Consider the following 21,036-nt stretch of genomic DNA (forward strand, 5'->3'; position numbering starts at 1 on the left):
TGATCTCCTTCAGTTAAAAAAAGGATGCGTCTTCACATCAGCTCAGATTTGTAAACAAATCAACTGATTGGGAAGATACTCAGAATCAAAGGCATGGGGCCATAGATATGAAAAAAAGAAGAAAAAAAAAAGAAAAGGGATTGCAGCCAAACCTAGTTAAATATCCTTGCAGATTTTTGAAATGTGTGAGCCCACATCGAGCACGAGAGAAAACTGAATTTGCCAGAATGATGCCCGCTTTCTGCCATCAGAGGGCGACACCAACGCTCCCCTGTGAGGTCATGCCCACAGTGGAGCCTGTACAAAGGTCCTGAGAGCGGTTTTATAGGTATCTAAGACATCTAATTACATTGCCATTGCCAGTGCCATCCTCCTTGCACTCATAATACAACGTCTAACAGCAGCTAGTATTAAGGGACACAGTATTTTCAAAGCTGATTCCAAATATTAACCTTAAAAAGTGCATCATAACATGGGAAGATCCACTGTGATTTACAGTACAACACTGGGATGTTTAGGAAGCTCTTCCTGTTTATAGGACAGCTGTAGCAATTTGATGAACAGAAAATACATCATGGCAAGGCACCAGGGAGACAGCATTTGAGATTGTGACAGTGGAAACTACCTCTGGAGCTCCCCATATGCAGTGCTGAGGAGACAGCAAGCTGTTCCTTGTTTAAAAGCACCAGGAACAAACGCTCTCGGTTTGCACAAGCTGCATTCCCATAATAACAACCGGTAAATGCTGTTCCCATGGCTGCTGTGAGGAAGCAGCAGGATTACTGGCTGCAGGACAGCTAGTGAGTGGACAAGACAGTGTCAACTAGTTGGCACCACTGCCAAAGGCAAGCTTGACCACACCTGGAGGGAAGGGCCAGATGACTCCTGGGTGCTCCAGCTCCAGGCGCAGGTATGACCTACTGAGACAGCAGAACCAAACCGGCTGGGATCACCAGGACCTAGAAGTTGTGTCTGCAGCACTTCTGTGGCATTCCAGGTTTTACCATGGCTCTAGGAGCAGCCAGGCTCAGCTATGTAAGCAGTATCAATGGCAGAGAGGAGCTGAGAAGCCCCTCTTAGGAGCCCGCTGTGCCAGGGGCCCTTCCAGGCAGCACTACAGTCACCACAGGAAGCAAGAAATGGCACTTGCCTAAAGGAACACGGTGAGGACAGGCCAGGATTCCAAAGCTGAGGGAGAGCCTGGACTTTCAGGCTTCCTCTTCCCAGGTCTCTGGACTATGCAGATGAGCTCAGACCCATGAGTTTCAATGTTCTCTCACCAGCCCTGGTAGAGTATCTCCATCTGTTTGCTGCAGTTTGCTCAGGTGATCCAGTGGCAAAGTCTGTTAAGCACGGGCTAGAGATCACAAGAGTTTGTACCTCTGCAGCATCTCCACCCCTCTTGCTTCCTCCTGGCCTTGGCCATGCTCCCCACGCACCTCTTGGGAGGTTTTACCAGCACCCCACGAGGCTGTGACACTGCTCCCCACACTCACCTGCCCCTGTGGTGGTGATGACTTTGGGCTTGCTGCGGGCACCATCTCCTTTGGTGGTGTAGGCAGCAACTGTGACGGAGTAGGTGGTTTCTGGCAGCAGGCCTCCAATGACTGTCTCCTGGGAGCACATTCACGAGGCAGAGAGGAGGCAAACGAGAAGAGTAAATCCTTGTTACTGGAGTGAGCCAAAGGAAGGCACCAGGGTCAGTGTCTCCAACAGCAACACACTGACAACACTTCCTGGCTCACACTCATGCATCGTGCTCAAACACACATGTTGCACAGAGCCAGCAAACAACTGCTGCCACTCCAACACTCATGTGCCTCATTTCAACCCCTGGCTTTAACACTTGGCCTTTCCAGGGACCCACCAGCAAACCATGTCAGCAGCTCTGCTCTCCCACGGCTTCTGCCAAGAGGGAGATCTGATCCAGATCTGGTCCTGTGTGAAAGCTAAGTAAGAGGATGGTGGAGCTGTGAACCAGAGCAAAAGTCAGTTCACCTGGCTGTGAGAATCTCTTGGGGGATAATTCCAGGGTTTTTAAAGTTGTGTCTTGCAGCAGAGTCGTGGGGAGCACAGGGAGGCAGTGCAGGGGTGGGGGCCCCGGGCAGGGAGCACCTGCAGCTCTAAGCACTGTGCTCACCCTCCTTGCCAGGCACTGGGCTGCAGGGATGGGATAGGTCAGTGCAAGGCCCTGGCAAGACCTGGAGGGAAAACCTCCATCGTGGGAGGTCTGGGAGGGGCCGGACTCACAGGGTGCATCCTTGCAAGCTCTGGCTTCCTCTGGGCAGGAGGAGGGCATGGCTCCACACTTCAATTTGAGATCAAAGAGAGGAGCACCACTCCTCCCTCCTGGCCTCCAGCAGCAATGTGACTGGTGCCAAGCCTGGCTGGCCAGGCCTGTGAAGGAGTGAGCTCAGCGAGCTCAGCAGCTCCCAGCAGCTTCGGCAGGTACCCCTGAGCAGCGTTCATCTGTGGTGCTGTGGGAGTGTCTGGGCCATTAGCACTAATAACCCATTGGGTCAGGGAGCAAGAGATGAGCAGGCTGGAGAAGGGGCTGGGGAAGCTTTTGTAAAGGAGGCAGCGGCTCCATGTTGGTTATTTACCCCTTCAGACACGGCAATGAGCAGTGATGGAGTGGGTTAAGTTTGAGCTGCGGAGAACAGGCAGCATGGGCACTGTCAGAAGCTGCTCCAGGGGTCTGACCCCTGCCCAGGGGATCCTTGCCAGACTGAGGGGTACCAGGGGTGCCTGTGGTTGCAGCCACTCTCCCATTACTCACTCGCACAAACACCCACGCTATTAAACCTGCTGATTTCCAGTCAGTGCTGCTGGTTCAGGTTCCCTGCCCAGGCTTACTCATCCAAATCACCACGTTACCATCGCAGAACCAGCCAGCCCAGAGAAGTATCAACAAGCACCAACAAGAACCCCGCCAAAATCACCGTGTGAACCAGAGTCCGACCCCAGTCCGCCCCTGCAGCAGATGGTGTGTGCGGGTGAGCGGCCGCGCATCCCACCGGGGCCAATGGAGCCGGGGGAAGCACTCTCACAAAACCTGCACACTCTGAACGTCCCAGGAGAATTCACTCCTCCCAAACCCATGCAAAGAGAAGTTCTCACGCGGAAGCATGCCACCAGGAGCGAAGCAAGCAAGCTGGGAGGAGGGGAGAGAGACGAGGGATGGATGAAAGAAGGTCTGATTGCATAATGCAAACACAGTGCTGTCATGACACAGCCACTCCGAGCAAGAATGCTCCGCATAAAGCAGGAGGAGAAATGCATCGTGCTGGGGAAGCTCACAGTAGGGCACATAATTGAATTGCTGACTCTAAAAAGGTCATTTTCTAGTTTGTTCCTCAAAATTTATATCTCAGAATTATGTGGGGAAAAATTGGATTTAACTGTTTAAATGTGATTGTCTTCTTATTACTATCTGTGTTTCAACCAAAGGTCATGGTTGAGGGTGTAGGTTATTTCTCATGACTATGATCAATGTGGTTTAAAGATTATGTATCTAATTTTACCACATAACTTGGTGGGCCAACTACTGCAGGATGAGTCTCCTGAGTTGATCACTTGAACCTGCCTAAAAACACTGCAACAAGCTGGAAAAACAGATTATAGGAAATGTCAATTGCTTTTCTGCATTTAGGAGCAATCTAAATGCCAATTTTTTTCTGGATTTGCTGCCTGTGGAAGTTTTCACAATGTGACTCTCCAGCCTCATTAAGGGAGTGAAAGGAGTGTTTTGACAGTACTGTGTCTACAAAATTCACAAATCGATTTACCAAACCCCTCTCTTCCAACCTGGAATTCACACAAGTGGTACTTACATGGTCGACGGAGTCCTCAGCTCTCCACTGACGAGGGAGAAAGGAAGGAGGAGAGAAAAATGGAGACACAGAATTTTAAGGGGCAACGTGTAGGAAAGGGATGACAATGACGACAACAGCAGGGGTTAGCAGAACTGGGTTGGGGGAATTACAACACTTATACACAGAGGGTCACTTGACACAGGTTGTGCCAAGGGAAGAAATGGCATAGAGCAATTTTTGACATGCTGCTAGCCTGAGCAATGAGTCTGAGATCATTCACACAAAGAGCTTCCTTCTCACTCGGGTGGAGAGTCCCCCCTTACTTTTTGTACTTTGCAGTACTTTCCCCTTCTGACTTTGTTTGTGTTTTTCTGCCTCTTCCACAAGCAGAAGCAAGAAGGGACAGGTTGTACCAACCAGGCTCTGATGGTGACTGCTGCCTCACAAGTCACTCACAACAGCTCTGTTGCCTAATATCCAGTTTCTGTTCTAGTGATCCTCCAGTCACCATCTCTTGTTGAGAACCAAAGACTTCAACACACAAAACAGAGGCACTCTCTGCAGGGAAGCACCAATACAGCATTTCTAGAGCTTCTTTTTCCTGTATCATTTGCAAAATGCTCTGGGGACTTCAGAAAACCGAAAAGTGCCATCTGTCCATCAACAGTGCAAGAGAAGCTGAGATCTCACACAGAGCTTACACTAAGCTGCTCCTCTCCAACAGTGGTGTGTGGTTTGGAGAGAGGTTCAAACTTGTACATGTACTGAGGAAACAGCTTCTCACTCCCAATTACACAACACCAAATGGCAAACACTCATTTGGCAACAGCAGCCCTGCAGGGAAAGCTTCTACACAAACTAATCCCCACCAAAAGCTCACATGGATTCCTGGCCATCCAGGCTCAATACAGGCTCTGAACTCTTCTGGCTGGATTTGGGTTGCAGGGCATCAAAGCTGCGTTGGGTGGTGAGACAGCAGAGCCTGGCTGCTGGCACGCATGCCCACAGCAGTGCTCTTTGTGGCTGGGGCTCCAAAGGAGGCTTGCAGAGATCACACAGAACTCCCTCAGCCAAGGTGATGTGTTACAGCTCACGTTACTAAATCTGCCTGGGGGAAGCACCGGCCCATGAGTTCAAGCACAGAGATGAAAGTGGAGATAGGTATTATTGCCCCTGATTCACAGTGTGAGACCTGGCAAACCTTGCTTCTGAGCCTGACCTGCCAGCTGTTAAACTGCTCAGATACCAACTTCCTTGGGACCCTGGGAAGCTCAGCGAAGTGTTTGGGAAGCTGCAAGTGTAACACAAGCACTGAAAGGCATCAAAGATACAAGTTGCCTTTTGAACTCAGGCTATTTGAGGTGGCTTTCGAAGGCAGCAGCCTATCACAGTGGCATAGTACTCACCTCAGCAGTAAAATACATGGCATACTTTCAAAATATTTGCTGTTTTATTCTTTAAATTAAAAAAAAAGAAGCTGATGGAGAAATGTTTCTCTAAGATTTTATTACAGTTCACTTATTAGGTGCCATGAGACTGCAGTACAATTATTCCCTAAACCATCCTAACAGTAAATTTCAGCAGAGAGGTCAAGTTTCCCCTACATATTTTTTATAAAGCCAAGACCCTCACTAAGTATTATGGTCACTAAAGGCTCTCTTTCCACACACCCTCAGTACCATTTCCACTGCTGCACACTTGGCTGAACCCAAGCCATTGCTGTTTATGTCCCACCCATGCCAGCCTGCCCATACCTCGGTCAGCAGCCACACACTCCTCCCTGCTATCTAAAAGCTGGCACAAGTCCTGCCATAGGAAGGATCCCAGGCCTGGTACTCACATCTACAAAAGCAGGTCCCTGGTGGGTGGAAGCCACGTGGCTGGGAATACTCAGCCTGCCTCCCTATAGCTACAGGGGCAGAATGTGACCCTTCACTGCAACAACAACAGAGCAGAGCTGGGCTCAGGAGGCCTCTCACACCATAGCAGGGAGTTTATCATGCCCTAGGATTTTAAACGGAGTGTTTAACGTTCCAACTCTGCTTGCTCTAATGTGTCAGTGGACTTTAATCTTGGATTAGATCAGAGTGCAAAGAAATGCCTTGAGATCTGTGCTGGAGTAACGACTGTGAAAAGCCAGGCCTGCATAAATACCTTGGTAGAAATTCAGTTTCATTACAAAAATTTAATCTACAGATCAAAACATTTCCTTCCTTAAACTAGCTCAATTGCTTCTTAACTGTTTAAGGTTGGTCAGTAAGACAAATTGATCTGAAAAGCCCAGGAGCAGTCATAAAAAGAACTGAGAGAGGGCTGTGTGCATGAGGCAGGATGGCTCTGGGAAGTGCTAAAGCTAACAGTGTGTATTTATGGCAGCTGCAATGCTTTAATGTTTCATTTTACACTTCAACACAGCACAGTCATGTCTCACCAGGGAATGGCTGTTTTCCCTGACCAAGGCTCTTGCAAAAGACAGATTCAAGCCCTCAACAGTCCCAGCTATGGGAAGCCAATATTGGTTTTCCTGCAGATCCTTCTCCTCTCTCCTTCAGTGACTGTGGTGCAACAGTGGAACTCCAGACATAAACTCAGTTACTTGGTCAATGAGATGCAGAGGGGTCTGAGGGTACCAGAACTTCATCTTGGTCCTTCACTGAAGTGCCTCTTGGATGATGCCTTACTGTTTTGTTCCACCTAGGAAGCAGAGAACATCCCAGCTCCATGCCAGACTCCCACCTAGACAAGCACACACGTATGAGATGTTCCAAGTACATTTAGAGAAAGATCTTGACTATCACACCACGGAAAAGGGAGGCTGCAAATTCCTGTGTTGTGCCTGGGGTGGGTACTGCTCAGGGAGAATTGAAGTCTGCTTTCTCCTTTGATCTCAATCCAATAGCTTGAAGTGATTGCCATTTCTTCTTCCTGCTCTTCTCGAGCAAGCTGGTGGGATGTGCACTTAGTTTGCATGCTGGTTGGTGAAGGGCTGCCTGCAGAGACCACACCACCCTCCTGTGAGCCTGCAGCCCTTCTTGTGGGCAGCACATACCTCTCCTGTGCCATGACTCTGTTTGCACAGCAGGAGGAGAAGGTGGCAGGAAACTCTTCTCCACAAAGCCTGACCTCCGTGTAGCCAGCTGTCCTGAGCTAGTCCTGCAAAGTTATTTGGGCAGGCTGGATCTGCAGGGAGGGTGGGGTTAAAGCCAACTGCCCTTCCTAACATCCAGCAGCTGCCCAGAGATTGGAGACCAAGGAAATGAGGTGGGCCCCCATCTGCCCCTGCCAAGCTTAATGCTTGTGTCCCCTGGCCCTGGTATCCCTTGCTCCCTAGAGCTGGTGAGGACTTGAAGCTGTGGTGGAATGCAGCTCTGGTTTCCTTTCAAAAGCCCTCTCTTGGTGCCTTTTGCAAGCCCCAGGGCACAGAGATGAATCTTCTGCCATCGCCCACCTCAGGACCCGGCTGAGCCGTGACAGGCACGGCCCAGGCAAGAGGAGCTGCAGGTACCTGATCCCGCTCTGCAGCTGCACAACCCTGGCTGCTCCTCCACAGGGTAGGGTCACATTAGCTTGTCCATCAGGCTGTCAGTAGGAGGTGAGAGCTTAGACTGGAAGGCACACAGAATCCTGACAGAGGTAATCAGTCACAGGCACAGCCACAGAGGGGAGGGAGAGGCCTCAGCTCCATCACAGGACCTTCTTAACAACTGATTACTCTGCCGAGGCAGGAGGCTGTAAAATAAAATGTGATCTCTCCAGGTCCAGGGCCCCCACGTCTCTGCTGATGTTTCAGTCCTTTCCGCTCAAACGGTTTTGAAAGCTCCTAATCCACATTATCTGCATAGCTAACAGCTCCGTTCCCTCGCCTTTTTCCTTTCATCTTCGTTTACTCTCTTTCCATTTCTCATCTTCAATAAGGAAAAATCATGAGTCAGCTTTAGTATCAGTGTCTTCACACTGTCTGCAGGCAGCAGATTATGTGGTACATACCTACTCAAATCAGCACACAGCCTGGCTAGGCAGGAGGAGGGGCTCTGCCTACCTGTCCAGAGATTTTCTTCTCTGACCCTAAGACTTTCAATCCATTTAATTCTCTCCCTGTGCACTGGTATAAATGTTTGTGAGTGTTTATGAGTACTGAACTGTGGCCATCTTCATCCTATGACCTTCAGGGGCAGGTTTTCCAGTGTATCTTTTTGTTTTCTTTCATAGAAAATGACTCTTCCAGGACCACTCGTTAAAGTTTCATCTGGCTGCTCGCAAAGACACGCACTGCTGTACTGAAAGATGGCAGCTCTTACAGGGTTCTTCAGCATCTGGAGCAGATGTATTTCATCACAAGCACAGGTCATGCCTGGTTTCTCACTCTTTTGGGAAATAGAGATCTCTTCTGCCAAGTCAGTGAAACCTCTTCCCTGCAGGGTCGTCGTTAGTTTATCCCAAGAGTGACATGACTCTTTCAGAGTAGATGCTTCTCTGCAACTATCATTTTTACTTCCAAAAATTACAGTGGATGAGTTCACCACCATACACAGCAGGAAAAAATATCACAGAAATCAAGAACTTTCCCACATAAATTCACCAAATATGGAAGACTGACAAATGGCCTGAGAGGCCAGGAAACTTCTAGGAACTTGCCTCCTTGATGCACACATTGAAACTAATGCAAAATCCAGCACTCCTTCAAAAGTTTCTGGCTCTGGCATCCTCATTCTGCACATCAGCATGGGATTTCTCTCTCTGAAATGTATGAGTAAGGAGTGAAAGCAGAACTGGCTGGGCAAGCATAAAATATTTGAAAACACCAAGAAGAAAAACAGTGCCAGCTTCGCCCACCTACACTTGGGACCAACCCATTAACTCCAAACTCCAGCTGAACAACACAGCCTCGATTGTTCTAACAACACAGAAGATTATATCCTCCTGGCATAAGTAAAGGGCAGTAAGCAGCTTCTCTAACTATTACAACAAAGCAACATCTGAAACATAAACAGAGACATGCCCCAGACAACACTGCAAGGACCCTCAAAGTATTTTCCCTCTTTAAAGTTTTCCCCTTCCACATTATTACTGAGTTTTATCCTTCGGCATATGAATGGGGACTAAAGCTGCCTCTGTGCACTGCACTCCCCACTGACAAAGCATAAATGATTCACAGCTGCATTCAGGAGACAGATCAATTAATCGTTGCAGCTCTCCAGTATTTATACTGGGCATCATTCAAGCCAGCCAGCTCTGAATCGATTCCTCGTTGCTTCCAACAGCAGCAGATCCTGTTCTTCATTTATACGATTATCTTAGTTGAGAACAGCGTGGGTCATCCAGGATGAAGGACCCCTGCTCCAAGGAAGAGTTGTATTTCATTGCACACAGCGCACCAAAAACTTCCCTGGACCTTAGGAAAAAGGCAACTTTACATTCCTGGGCTGTGCAGAGTGCACAGCTGTGCCTGGAGCAGTATGAGGTAAGGGGGCTGCAGCTCACAGGCAGTGAGGTATCCATGAGATAGCCTAAATACAAACAGATTGTTTTGTGGGGAATGCAAAGACAAAGTCATTTACAGGATGTGGGCCTCTACCTCGTTTTTTTTCTTCCTCCCCAGCCTTTTCCAGACTAAGCTGGCTTCTCCTACAGTTTTGTTTCAAGAAGCAATGCAACACCAAGTCACTGCCCTGCAAAAGCAGGAGGGAGGGGAGGCTTTGCTGAGCCAGGAGTACTGTTCTGCCTGGCATGTTGTGCCCACATAGGGATGCAGAGCCACCCATGTGCCCTACAAGCTGGCAGCACCCAGGTGGATGCTATCAAGAAAGACACTTTGCCCTGAACATAATAAGCATCACAAAAGAAAGACTCAAGGTGTATTTAAAACTTTCTGACCATTTGTAAATAGACTGTCAAAGCACAGTCCAGTTTGCTCCAGCTGGAGTCTGCACAGGATGTGGCAGACAGAGGTACATATCAGAGAAGGGGTAAGAGAGAAACATCTAATACATCATCTTTTCTACAGTAATCCTTCCCTGATTAAACGTTTTACCCATGTTTAAGCCACAGTTTAAGGATAAACTGCTTGCCCTGCTCAGGGAGGCTGAGTCCCACACTCTGGAGCTGCAACACAAGGCCAAGAAACACTCGGACCCAGCCAGCCTGCCCTCTGCAGAGAGGGAAGGTGCCATGCCCACCATCTGGTGGCTCCCACACTGTACCTGTGCTTCTGACAGCATGACGTCCTTGATCACTGGCTGCCCTCGGGGCTCGTTGTTTTCCAGCTTCACGTAGGTAACCTGATAGCCGCGGATCTGCCCGTGCTGCTTGTTGGAGATGGGCAGCTTCCAGCTCACCCGGATGGCGGTCGAGTTCACAGACTCCACCTCCACCTTTCGCGGCGGGGCGCTGGGCACTGCAACACACACGGGACAACAGTCAGCAGGCACACACCACCACACCACTGCCTCTCACTGCCTTGCTGCCTTCCCCCCACCTCCCCGCCAGGACGGCCCCACCGGTACCACCTCCCTGTACCTGCCCAGGACATAACACTGCAGTCTTTCAGCATGACCACATCTCTGACCCCTTCCCTTTTGCTGCTCTCAATAAGAGTGTAATTGTAATATGCAGGAGCACCCCATATGAAAGTCACTGAGCTGAATCAGACCCAAGGTCCATCTCTCCCTCTCATCTCCAGCAGTAGGGGAGCAAGGAAGAATAGAAGAATACAGCAGAATATAAAGACTAAGGTGAGCCCCTGTAGCTCAGGATGCCCTGGGGCACAGGCAGGGGTTTTAAAGCCTTCTCAGCATCTTGCCTGACGCAACACCTCCTCTCAGACCCATCTGAAGGAAGCCCAACAGCCCCAGGTAGCATGACTGGGTGCTGAGCCTCTTCTGCAGGGAGCCCTGGTACCTGCCACCAGCCAGAGCACACACATGCTCTTCCCCTGTGACAGTGAGAGGTTAATGAGGGGGAAAAGCACCATCCTAAAACAATAACCCAGAGCTCAGAGACAGCAGTCACTGAACTCAGCCAGATAAAGGGGCCTGTGGGGATTGTGACAGCTCTGGGGACTGTATTTCATGCACAACTAGCTGAATGCTTTTTGATAATAAAATGAAAAATTACACTGCCCAGAAAATATCAATTTTCTTGCAAGGTGAGGCCCGTTTAAAAATGTATTTATACCCTATTTACCATTTGGAAAAATTACCTCCTTATTATATTTCGCTCTTGCATTGACTGTGACAAAAATGTCAATTCTAAAAAATTAGCTTCTCACTTGCTCCTGGAAAGCTCCTTCTGGCTGAAGCAGCTGGGAGTAGAGGTGTTCAGTCTCTGGAGGATACTGATCCTACCCAGGTGCCCAGTACCAAGTGAAGGACCTGGGCTCCATCCCATCACCTCATCTGCAGGACCCTTTTCACCTTCCACTGCCCTGGGAAAATCTGGAGGTTTGGAACCTCACACGCCCCAATTCTCAACACAGCAAGAAATCACTATTAGATAATTAGGGATGGATACCTGACAAGCAGATGTAATGAGTATTGCTATTTCAACCAACTAAATGGGAAGAAACAGCTACCCAGCAGGTAAGCACAGTTTTTATGCTGCAGGGCAATTCATTATTTTTCCCCAGATGTCCTTCTAATTGTAGATAATTTAATAAAATACAGAAAGGAGGAACAGAGCATTTTAGTACCAGGAGGCCAACTCAAGGTGTGGGAATGGTGGGGGCTGTGCTTGAACAGTTACCCCCTTCTGCCTGGAGCAGCCTATGCTGTAATCCACAATTCACTTAGTGCAGTGACCTTGCACCAGCCACAGGGCTCTCCTGTCCTGGCAAGACACCTGCCCACACACACAGCTGGGAGTCCAAGTGGAAAACAAGATCCTCCCTGAGAGCCAGACAGAAGCTATGTGTCAAGCTCTGCTGGCACAGGAAGGCGGGAGGCCTCGGCAGGACATGATATGGGGATGTTGCAGGGACACAAAAAGATGTGAATATGAGCAAACCACAGCGTTTTGAGGAACTCTGCCCTGCCCCGCTATGGGAAGTATGTGCTGCATTTGAGATCCAAACAGGGAAAGTTCAATTTGTTTTCAGAACACAGTTTAGCATTTCTCATCGCTTCATCATGGGTATCTACTGAGCATCAGCATGTCAGAGGAATATAAAATCACTCCTGACAGCTAAGCTGGAATGTCCAACCACGGTGCCCAAAAACTAACTGAGATAGCTTGCTGCGACATTTCTGGGGTAACAGCTTCCCCTGGGCTACAATTCTGCTGAATGAGAACTGAAGCAAACAATACAGGCAGCAGGACACACACAGATGTGTTTGCCAGCCCAGGAATGCAGTCAGCAAGCATTCCCAGACGCCACTTTCAGAGCCATGGAGACATGGGGGACAGTGGCAGCCCATTTAGGGAAACTGTAACATGTCTGGTTTCAATTTCCTACACTGATTGGGTAATGCAGAGATCATGCTTTCTTTGCCTGGACGCTCCATCTCTTTCTTCTCCCATTAAATCTGCAGCTTTCTTGGGTCAGCAGGAAGCCACGGGAGCTCCTACTGTCACCCTGAGCTCTGGCACTTTCAAAGGAAATGGCTTAAATCATGATGACATAACTGACAGCCCTGCTAATACAAAGCAATTTCTCTTTAAAGCTGTCGTATCCAGTAAAGTGCTCTGTACGTGTGGTATTCTGACTCTTGAGTGGAAGAGAAGCTTTATATAAGCTGGGGCTTGCCTGGAAGCTGGAGCAGGAAGCAGCTTTCCTGCAGTATCTACAACTTTCAAATGGATTGCTTTCCCCCTCTTTAGTTTGCTGGATTTCAGGTCAACAAGTAAACTTTTAAGTCCTGATCTCACAAGAGAAGCCTTTGGCTGGGAGAGCTCATTCTACCTTCAATAAAAATGAATCCAGCACCACCCACTATAAACCACAACAGAAAGCAGAGCAATGCTTCCCTGCATGCACAGGAAGCACTGCTGACACAAACAGGACCCTGAAGGACCACGATGAGATATCTGACACAACCTGGAGGCAGAACAAGGGACAGCAAACAATACCCCAACCCCACTCCAGGGCAACTGTTGAGATCTGCTCCCTGGAGCATTGCTCCTGACACCCTCTGGTCCTGCCTGAAAGCCGCTCCCAGGTCAATGTCCCTGCTCCTCCCTTTCCCCCCCTTTCCAGCACCCCACTTAGCAGAGTGCTGGCTAACCCATGGCAGTAGCTGAAGGAGCTTTCAGCAGCACCTACCATCCTCGTCAGTGCGCACGTGCACGGGGATGCTCTCCGGTCCCGGCCCCACATCGGTGTGAGCCCTTACCCACACCTTGTACTCTGTCCATTTCTCCAGGTCCTTGATCTCCCAGCTGGAGTGCTCCCGTCCAATGCCATCCACCACATGCTTGGTGTTGTCATCTCCTTCCACTGCCTGGTAGGCAATGGAGTACTGGGTGATGAGCCCATTGCGGCTCTGGGCGGGCGGCGGCACCCAACTTACCCGGATGGTGGTGGAGCTGGTGCTTACACATTCGACCTCTTGGGGTGGGGCGGAGGGGGCTGGGGACAAATAAATGAAGTGGGGAGATGAAGGGAAATGAATGGAAGGACAAACCAAAATGCACAGGGAACTTTTACCCAGCCAACAAGAGTACTGAACGTGCATGTGGACAACTGCCTGCCATCCTCACAGATCATCAAAGATGGCACTAGGGAGGCAATTTGTATTTGAAGGCCAGATGAGCAGTGTGGAGATGGAAGTGCTGTTCTGCATCAGAGAACACCTCTTCCTAAAGCAGTTCTGGACACTCACTTTACCAAACACAACAAATGGCAGTACGGGAAGCGGGGCATGTGGAGGGTGCGAGAGAGAGACTGGTAGGGAGAAGAAAGATGCTTTCAGTGAAGATCTGAAGCAGATGGAAACCAGAAAAGTAGGAAGCTGCAGAAGGCAAGAGTGGCAGAAGGAAAGCTCACACACCAGATTGCAGGAAGGCTTTGAAAACTCACTCCTAGACAAGTGGAAGAAACTAAAGCGGATAAGGAAAGCAGATGACTGAGGTTGGAGTTTGCCCTGGTAGGGTTTAAAATCATGACCATCAGCTGTATGCTGCATCCCAACCAGGTGGGGCCAGGCACCATGCAGGAACAGGAGATAATGTGGTTGTGCTGCTTTGCACATGTCCCTGGAATCTGGGACTGACTGCTTCATGCCTGCCACACTGGTTACCCGCCTCAGTAAATTCCTGGCCTATGGATTTGTACAGTGGAAAGGAAGCAGGTCTTGCCCCCTCCCAGGCAAAAAAGCACCTGCAGTGTGCATTAACTTCTAAGCCCTGGCAATGTTATCTGTCCACAGGAGGAGGAACGGGATCCAGGCAACAGCTGCTTCTCGTTGGGATCATTGGGAGAGAAGTGTCTCTACACAGCACACTGGGGAAGAGCAGTGAAACAAATCCGTGTGGGAAAAGAGAGATCGGGAAAGGAGAGATGGTCTGGGCACAGCAAAGCATCTTTAGGACATATGCCTGGTTTATTCCCTTCTCCAGCCTTGCAGAACTGCTGCCTGGTTGCAGCAGGGCTCTGGCACCATGGGAACCCTCTCACAGCAGCATCAGCCCCCTGTCATTTGGCCTCACTGCCCTGGGATGCTGTGGACAGCATGCCTGCACAGAAGGCAAGAGTGCAAATCTGGAGAAGGAAAGGAGCGCACATAGTCATGGAAAGAACAAGGGAGATGGCTCCATCCCTGGGTGCTCATCCAGAAGGAAACAGCCCTGAGCAGAGGGGGCAGGCCATCATTACAAACAAACAAAAAAAAAAAAAAAAGAGCACGTTGTTGTTCTAATAAGTCTGGAAAGCTGTGTGGCCAAGCAATAATGGAGTACCGAGTATCTTGTTTTGCCATGGCAGGTCAAGGTGAAAGGCAGCTTCCATTCTTCACTGCATCCGGAAACATAGAAATGCCTGAAAAAAGACTGCTGCCTCTCCCCATGCTTCAGTCCTTGCAGCCACCAATGCAGCAGAGCCAGCCTTGCAGGGGCACAGGAACAACCCTGCCTGCTCACAGCTGAACCTACATCACTCCACATGGCAGCAAGGACCTCAGGGAATTCAAGCACTCAGCAATGGTGCCTTAGCTTTGCTGGGCACAGGCTGGCAGTGGCAGAAGATCTGGGAGAGCAGAGGGCAGCAGGATCTCCCAATGCCACTGGTGACCTCTCCTTGCTGGCAACAAGGTCCACTTGCTTGCAGAAACAGCTGCAGCGAGTGCATGTAACTTTTAATGCCCACTCCTGTGCTCAGAGAGCAGGGAACATTCCTGATGCTTGGGCTCAGATGCCTGGAGAGATGAAAGATAGAGGGGAGTAGATAGTGATGGAGCTGCAGGAGATGATGCCTGACCAGTCAGGCTGCTGCTATGGGAGCTGCATTGGAGGAAGAAGTCAAAGCAATGCGTGGAAGCAAAGAGTTGCCTATGTGAGAGAGGCAGCACAGGATCAGCCCTGCCATCTGGTATAGTGAAAAGGGAGCAGGGGTAAAAATGAAGCCTCACACTCTTTTGGTTAATCAGCAGAGAAGTGGCAGGGAAGAGAGTAGGAAAATATAGCACCAAAGCAACACCTACAATGGAGGGCAAAATGCAAAGTGCCTGATGGCATTCCTCAGACAGGACAGGTGAGACACAAGGGGCTTGGCAAACCTTTCCTTTGCCACTGTCTGCCCTTCACAGAAGATATATGCTTTGACAGAACCTCCACAGCTTCCCTTGGCATGCAGCAGTGAGCTCATTCTCCAAAGGTAGCTTTGGATGGCAGTGTAGGCAAGTCAAAAGTTGGCTGTTGACTGGGTAAGAGTCACACATATGATGTGCAAGTCAAAAAGCTCACATTAACACTTAAAGAAAGCAAAATAAAACTTGATAACATGAGCAGGATCAACTTAAAATGCACAAGGAGTTGAAGTGTCCCTCCTGGGGCCAGCAAAGAGCAGACTGGGTGGCCAGCATGCACCCACACATGCAGATGTACCCACACACACTGTGCAAACCTCTGCTGCCTCCAGGCTACTCACGACAGCCCACAGCAACTCTGTGCACCATCCAACCCACCTGCTCCTCAGGCTAGGGAAAAGGCAGACTTAGGACCCACCTTGGTATTTCAAGGGAGAACAGCATTTTAATGCCAAGGCCTAATGGGCACAGAGCTGATGCTTCTCTCTTGCATCATTCCTCTTGCCTGAGGCACTGCAGACTCCTGGAAAACTCCCCCATGCTCTTCAGGCTCTCAAAGCAGCACTGCTTGTACTGTTTGCAGGGTGCCCAGCAACTAAGTGAGCAGCTCAGCAGGAAAGACAGCCTAGAAAGCAGCTGCCTGCTCAGGAGATGAGGTCTCAGCCGTGCTGCTGAAGGGTTCAAAAGGGCATTGCCTCCCTCTGGCCCTTCCACACAAGCATGGCCACTACTCCTGGGCAGGGCTGCCACAAGAAAAGCAAGACCAGCATCCTTCTCCAGCCCTTAGTGAGTCATTAGTGATCATGGGCCTCCTACCTGCCCCATGACTGGTTTGTCAGGGACAGGAATAGAGACTGAAGAGAGGCGTTTTGGAAAGCAGGAATCTGACTGCTCCTGCAGTTTGTGTCCCACCTGAACGTGTCAAGCTCCATGATCTAACAGCCTTTCTCAGGGTAACTAGATGGAAAAGTGCAGGAAGGAGACCAATTTGAAGCTGGGAGCTGTAGTGTTTCCAGATAATTAAACTGTAAGGCCAAAGGGGACCAACTGAACCATCTAATACAAGGTGCTGCTAAGTAAAGACCAAAGGATTTCTGGCTGGAAGTTGTATACTGTGCACACAACTTCTGCCAAGGTAAAGCACAGCTTTCTGGAAGACCTACTTGATTCTGAGTCCCCCAGTACTCAAGGGGATTGGGACTGTTCAGACAGTGGTTTGTCACCCTTTAATGAATAGCTCAGCAACTGCCAATGGCTTCTGTCATAGAACAAAGTGCCATCAGAAATCTTTCCAAGTAGGGGCCTGCAAACCAAGAGCCAGGTCATTTCTTGGGTCAATCCAAGGATTCTTAGCTCCTTCAGTCTGAGGAGGGCTTCGCTGGTCAAACCAAAGTTCTCCTGTGGCTAAATCCAAATCTCTTCCAGCCTATGCACATGTCTCTGACTAAACAGAAGCCAGAACCAGTCAGCTACTGCACCACTGGCCAGTGAAGTGACAACATTAAAACCAGACTGGTGTGAGATGCCTTGTGAGCAGACAATAGGTAGAGTAGGTCATGATAAGATGTCTGCCTTGATGAGTCCATGAAACAAACGTTTCTCTTACTTGGACTGTTGTGAGACTCTGGAGGACTCATTTATGCATGGAGCTGTCTCTGATTAAGTGTGTTCAAGGATAAGAGCATCCACTGATGGAATTAATTTACATGGCAGGAGAATTACTTCAACCTTTGCTATCAATACAAAAGCTATTTGAAACAGGTATACAAATCCCCATATTCAGAATTTGCTCTCAGTATTCAAATATTTATAACCGCATGATCTGAACCTTTCTCCATTTTCATACCTGCCTATTGTGCAGCTCTAAGACATCATTAGCTCAATTAACGAGGTGGAGGAATGCCTGGGACTGGTATGTTAATGAAGCTGAGTTTTCCTCAAAGAGAAGGTCATTCTAAAAGTGAGCAGAGCTGCTCTTCCCTGCCAGAGCTCCCTTTCTAATGGCCATCTCATACTCCTGGTTGCTGTGCATGCTGCTGCCCTCCCTGCAGGGAAGGCTGGCTGCCTGTGCCAACTGCTCACTCCACAGAGCAGTAAATCCCAGACAGACGGTGCTAACAGAAATGTCTTTTTTCCCCCTTTTAATGCCCTTTGCATAATGGCAAGCCCAAAAATCGTTAGTGAAAACGAGCTTATCGCAGGGCCCTTTGATAGCCCTAATCTGCTTATGCGCAGCACTTTGAGCTGCCAATCAGAGCAGTGCAAACTCCCGCTCTGTGATCACACAGGGCAGAGCCAGGATGAAAGTGATATTGCCTGGGTCACCTCATTATTGAGCCTCTCTATTAACTCAACTGCAGCTTGCTCTGGTTTCCCCTAGCACTGCAGTCCCAGAAGCAGCAGCCTCGCTCACACAACCCTGGCAAATGGCCACTTCTCCAAAATTACTCTTCCAGCTGCCTCACAGCCACAGACACACCTGGCCTCACAGGATGCCTCACCTTGCAAACAACTGTATGGGCCAGGGATGGACTCCTGTGCAAGCAAGGCAGGTGGAATGGGGAGTGAATGGATGAAAATCCAATGGTTTGGAGACAGTCACATTTAGAGCCAAATACCCATATGCTGCCTGTCCAGACAGCTTGCCTGCATGGGAGTAAATTCATAGAGATGCACAAACCCACTCAAATCAATCTCTCCAAAGCAATTTCCCAGCCTGTTTTACTCCTCCATCAGTTTTTATGAATCTACCTTAAGGGAAAGACAGTATGATCAAAGGGACACAAAGAAACAACTTACCCCTTGGGTGCACCCACTCTGCCAAAGAGCCCTGATCCAAACCCCAGCTGGCTTCCCCATTATTCCCTTTAGCAAACTGCACGCCAGCATCCCTGCAAACCTACAAGGGCAGAGGCACGGGGCTTCTCTGTGCCCAGGAGATGGAAAATGGACTGCTTTTACTTTGTTTCCAGCAGTGTTGAGTGTCAGGCACTTACTGGATTGGGCAGTTCTGGCTTCCACCGTGGGGGTGTAAACTCCTACCCCCAGCTCTGATCGGGCACCCAGACGGAACTTATACAACGTGTCTGGTTTGAGACCTTCCACCGCATACGAGGAGGTTGGGTCAAACTCCACCTTTTGCTGCCGGAAAAAAAAGGAAACACATTAATTGGTGTAGTTGGAGAATACAGAAAAGCTGGTGTGCAGCCATTCTGGACCCACAAAAAGTCCCAGCCACGCTGCCAAACCTGCCTGCAGTCCTGAAGGACTCCAAAGCATGGAGCTTCCTGGGTGACACACCAGGACTCTGCAGGGAAGGAGGGAAGCAGACCTCTGCCACAGCCAGGCTACACTGTCTGGTGTCCAGACTGCACTCACTGGTCTAGAGCTTTGTGGGAATGCTGGATCCAGCTATACAAGTTCAGACAAGGGGCACAGGACACACAAGTTTGTTTTCTCCCAATAGACAGTATATTGCCTGTGAAACAGAGTAAAGTCTTTGTCCTGCAGCAGTCAGGATCTCTAATGCACCAAAACACTGCTGGAAAAGTGCTTAAAGGCATTTATTTCTGGCATCTCTCATGCCACTATAATAAGAGGAGAGGGAGAAGACCATGGGCACACTGTGATGGTGTCATGGCACAATTCTTGCTGTGCTGTCTTGCACTACCTCTGATACATCTTGAACTAGACTTCCTTTAGGGACCAGCAGTAAATGTGGAAGGGCTCTCTCTAGGCTACCTTCAGTCTGCTTTTTACATCTAACCAGTCCTGGGGCCAGAGACACATGTTGGAGTCCATTTCAGACTTGCCCAGAAGTGTGACTGTTCACAGGCACCAGCATTAAGCATGCCTCAGGGATGCTGTCACAGCATTCTGAGCCTTTCCAGTCCCAAACCAGTCACTTGCCACTTTGCTAGCATGAACAAGAACTGTTGAAGTCACTTACACAGAAACCAGAATGCCATGTTCCTATTGTTCCTGCACACCACTGAGGCACAAGAAACACAAAGAAACAGTTCTGTTACCACCCTGGCTTGAGCACACACCCTTCCCAAGCTGGTAACCTGCCATGTCCAGCCCCAAGAGCTGCCAGGCAGGATCCTCACCTGAGTGCCGTCCTCCCCTTCCCAGTACAGCAGCTCATATTTAGTAATGCGTTCCTGAGAGGCGGGCAGCCATGTCAACAGGATGCGGGTATCAGACTCTGCTTCTGCCTGGAAGTCAGCTGGCTGGGCAGGAACTGGGGAACAAAGACAGGGTTAGTGCCAGAAAAGGAGAGAAGAGCTGCATGACTTAGCAAAGTCAGCATTTCACTTTGTGAGGATCCTCTTTCATTTCTGCCAGAACATTCCTTGTCTCCTGTACTGTGCTCTTAGAACATCTCAGGTCACAAGCAAGCATTTCTGTCACTCAGGTGGGTGACTATGGGGATCGTGCTCACTTCCAGACCCGCATTGCATCCCAGATCCTTCCTTCCACATGTGTACTCAGACCCCAGAAGGGTCCAGCAGTTACACAGTGCCGACATCCATGTCCAGGACTTTGTGTCACGTTTTTAGCCACTGTATCGCAGACAAAACTGTGGGCTGTTAGCTGTACTGAGATTGATACCAGCTCCCAGGACAATCTGATAGCATAAATCTATGGCAATGCCCCCCACCCTCTCTGACATGCAATCATTTGAGCAGCAAGTGCAGTTGTGATGCCTGGTGCAGGTCAGACACAGGGCTGAGCCCCCTGCCCCACTCCATACGTACCCCCTTGCTGAGTTTTGACCTGGATGATGTCTGAGGGGGGCCCGTCACCCACCGAAGTGAAGGCCAGGACACGGATGCTGTAGGTGGTGCCTGTGATGAGGCTGCCCACGGTGGTGAGGTGGCTGTCATCAGTGTTGTGCTTCTGCCACATGCTCAAAGGCAGGTGCGGGTCCGTGGTGTAGTACACGCGGTACCCTCGGATCTGCCCATTGGGCTCCTCCGGCTGCTCCCACTGCACCAGCATGGTGCTGGCACTCAGCATCCGTGCCTGCACTTTGAGGGGTGGACTTGAAGGAGCTTGCTCTCCTGTCCTGGCCTCGACCAGCTCGCTGGGGGGACCCCTGCCGATGTTGTTGACTGCGATGACCCGGAACTCGTACTCGGAGAAGGGGCTGAGCCCACCTATGCTGTAGCGGGTGGTTGCCACACCATCCACCTCCTGGAACTGGCCCTCCAGGGATTTGGGCTTGTACTGGATGACGTAATATGAAATAGGGTCAGAGTTGCCTGAATCCCAGGTGAGGGTCACGCTGGTAGCTGTTGTTTCAGTCACTAATGGCTCTGTTGGAGGTTTTGGCAGGGCTGCAATTGGAAGGCAGAGAGGTGTGATTTAAATAATTCAGTCAGCTCAAACCTTGCAATGTGCATGGGGATAAAAATGGAGCTGCCACCTCCCATTAACATTCTTTTTTAAAAGGCAGAAATCATTTCATACTCTATAACATG

At 49.7% G+C, this 21,036-nt stretch overlaps 1 protein-coding gene across 19 annotated transcripts in view; it reads right to left on the reverse strand.

Moving 5' to 3' along the window:
- Positions 1-21,036, reverse strand: part of PTPRF (protein tyrosine phosphatase receptor type F) — a 374,760-nt gene that overhangs the window by 50,134 nt on the left and 303,590 nt on the right. For 9 of the 19 annotated variants that reach the window (XM_026790433.2, XM_014276087.3, XM_074545920.1 and 6 more), the window contains 7 exons: positions 20,311-20,892; positions 19,660-19,793; positions 18,547-18,691; positions 13,072-13,377; positions 10,016-10,209; positions 3,834-3,860; positions 1,497-1,614 (listed from right to left, as the gene is read on the reverse strand). In XM_026790433.2, the coding sequence (XP_026646234.2) occupies positions 1,497-1,614; positions 3,834-3,860; positions 10,016-10,209; positions 13,072-13,377; positions 18,547-18,691; positions 19,660-19,793; positions 20,311-20,892 (1,506 nt within the window). The remainder of the gene's footprint in view (positions 1-1,496; positions 1,615-3,833; positions 3,861-10,015; positions 10,210-13,071; positions 13,378-18,546; positions 18,692-19,659; positions 19,794-20,310; positions 20,893-21,036) is intronic. The other 10 variants (XM_014276090.3, XM_014276085.3, XM_074545919.1 and 7 more) reach the window with 3 other exon arrangements.

The sequence above is a fragment of the Zonotrichia albicollis genome, chromosome 8, assembly GCF_047830755.1.
Source record: "Zonotrichia albicollis isolate bZonAlb1 chromosome 8, bZonAlb1.hap1, whole genome shotgun sequence".
Lineage (NCBI taxonomy): Eukaryota > Metazoa > Chordata > Aves > Passeriformes > Passerellidae > Zonotrichia > Zonotrichia albicollis.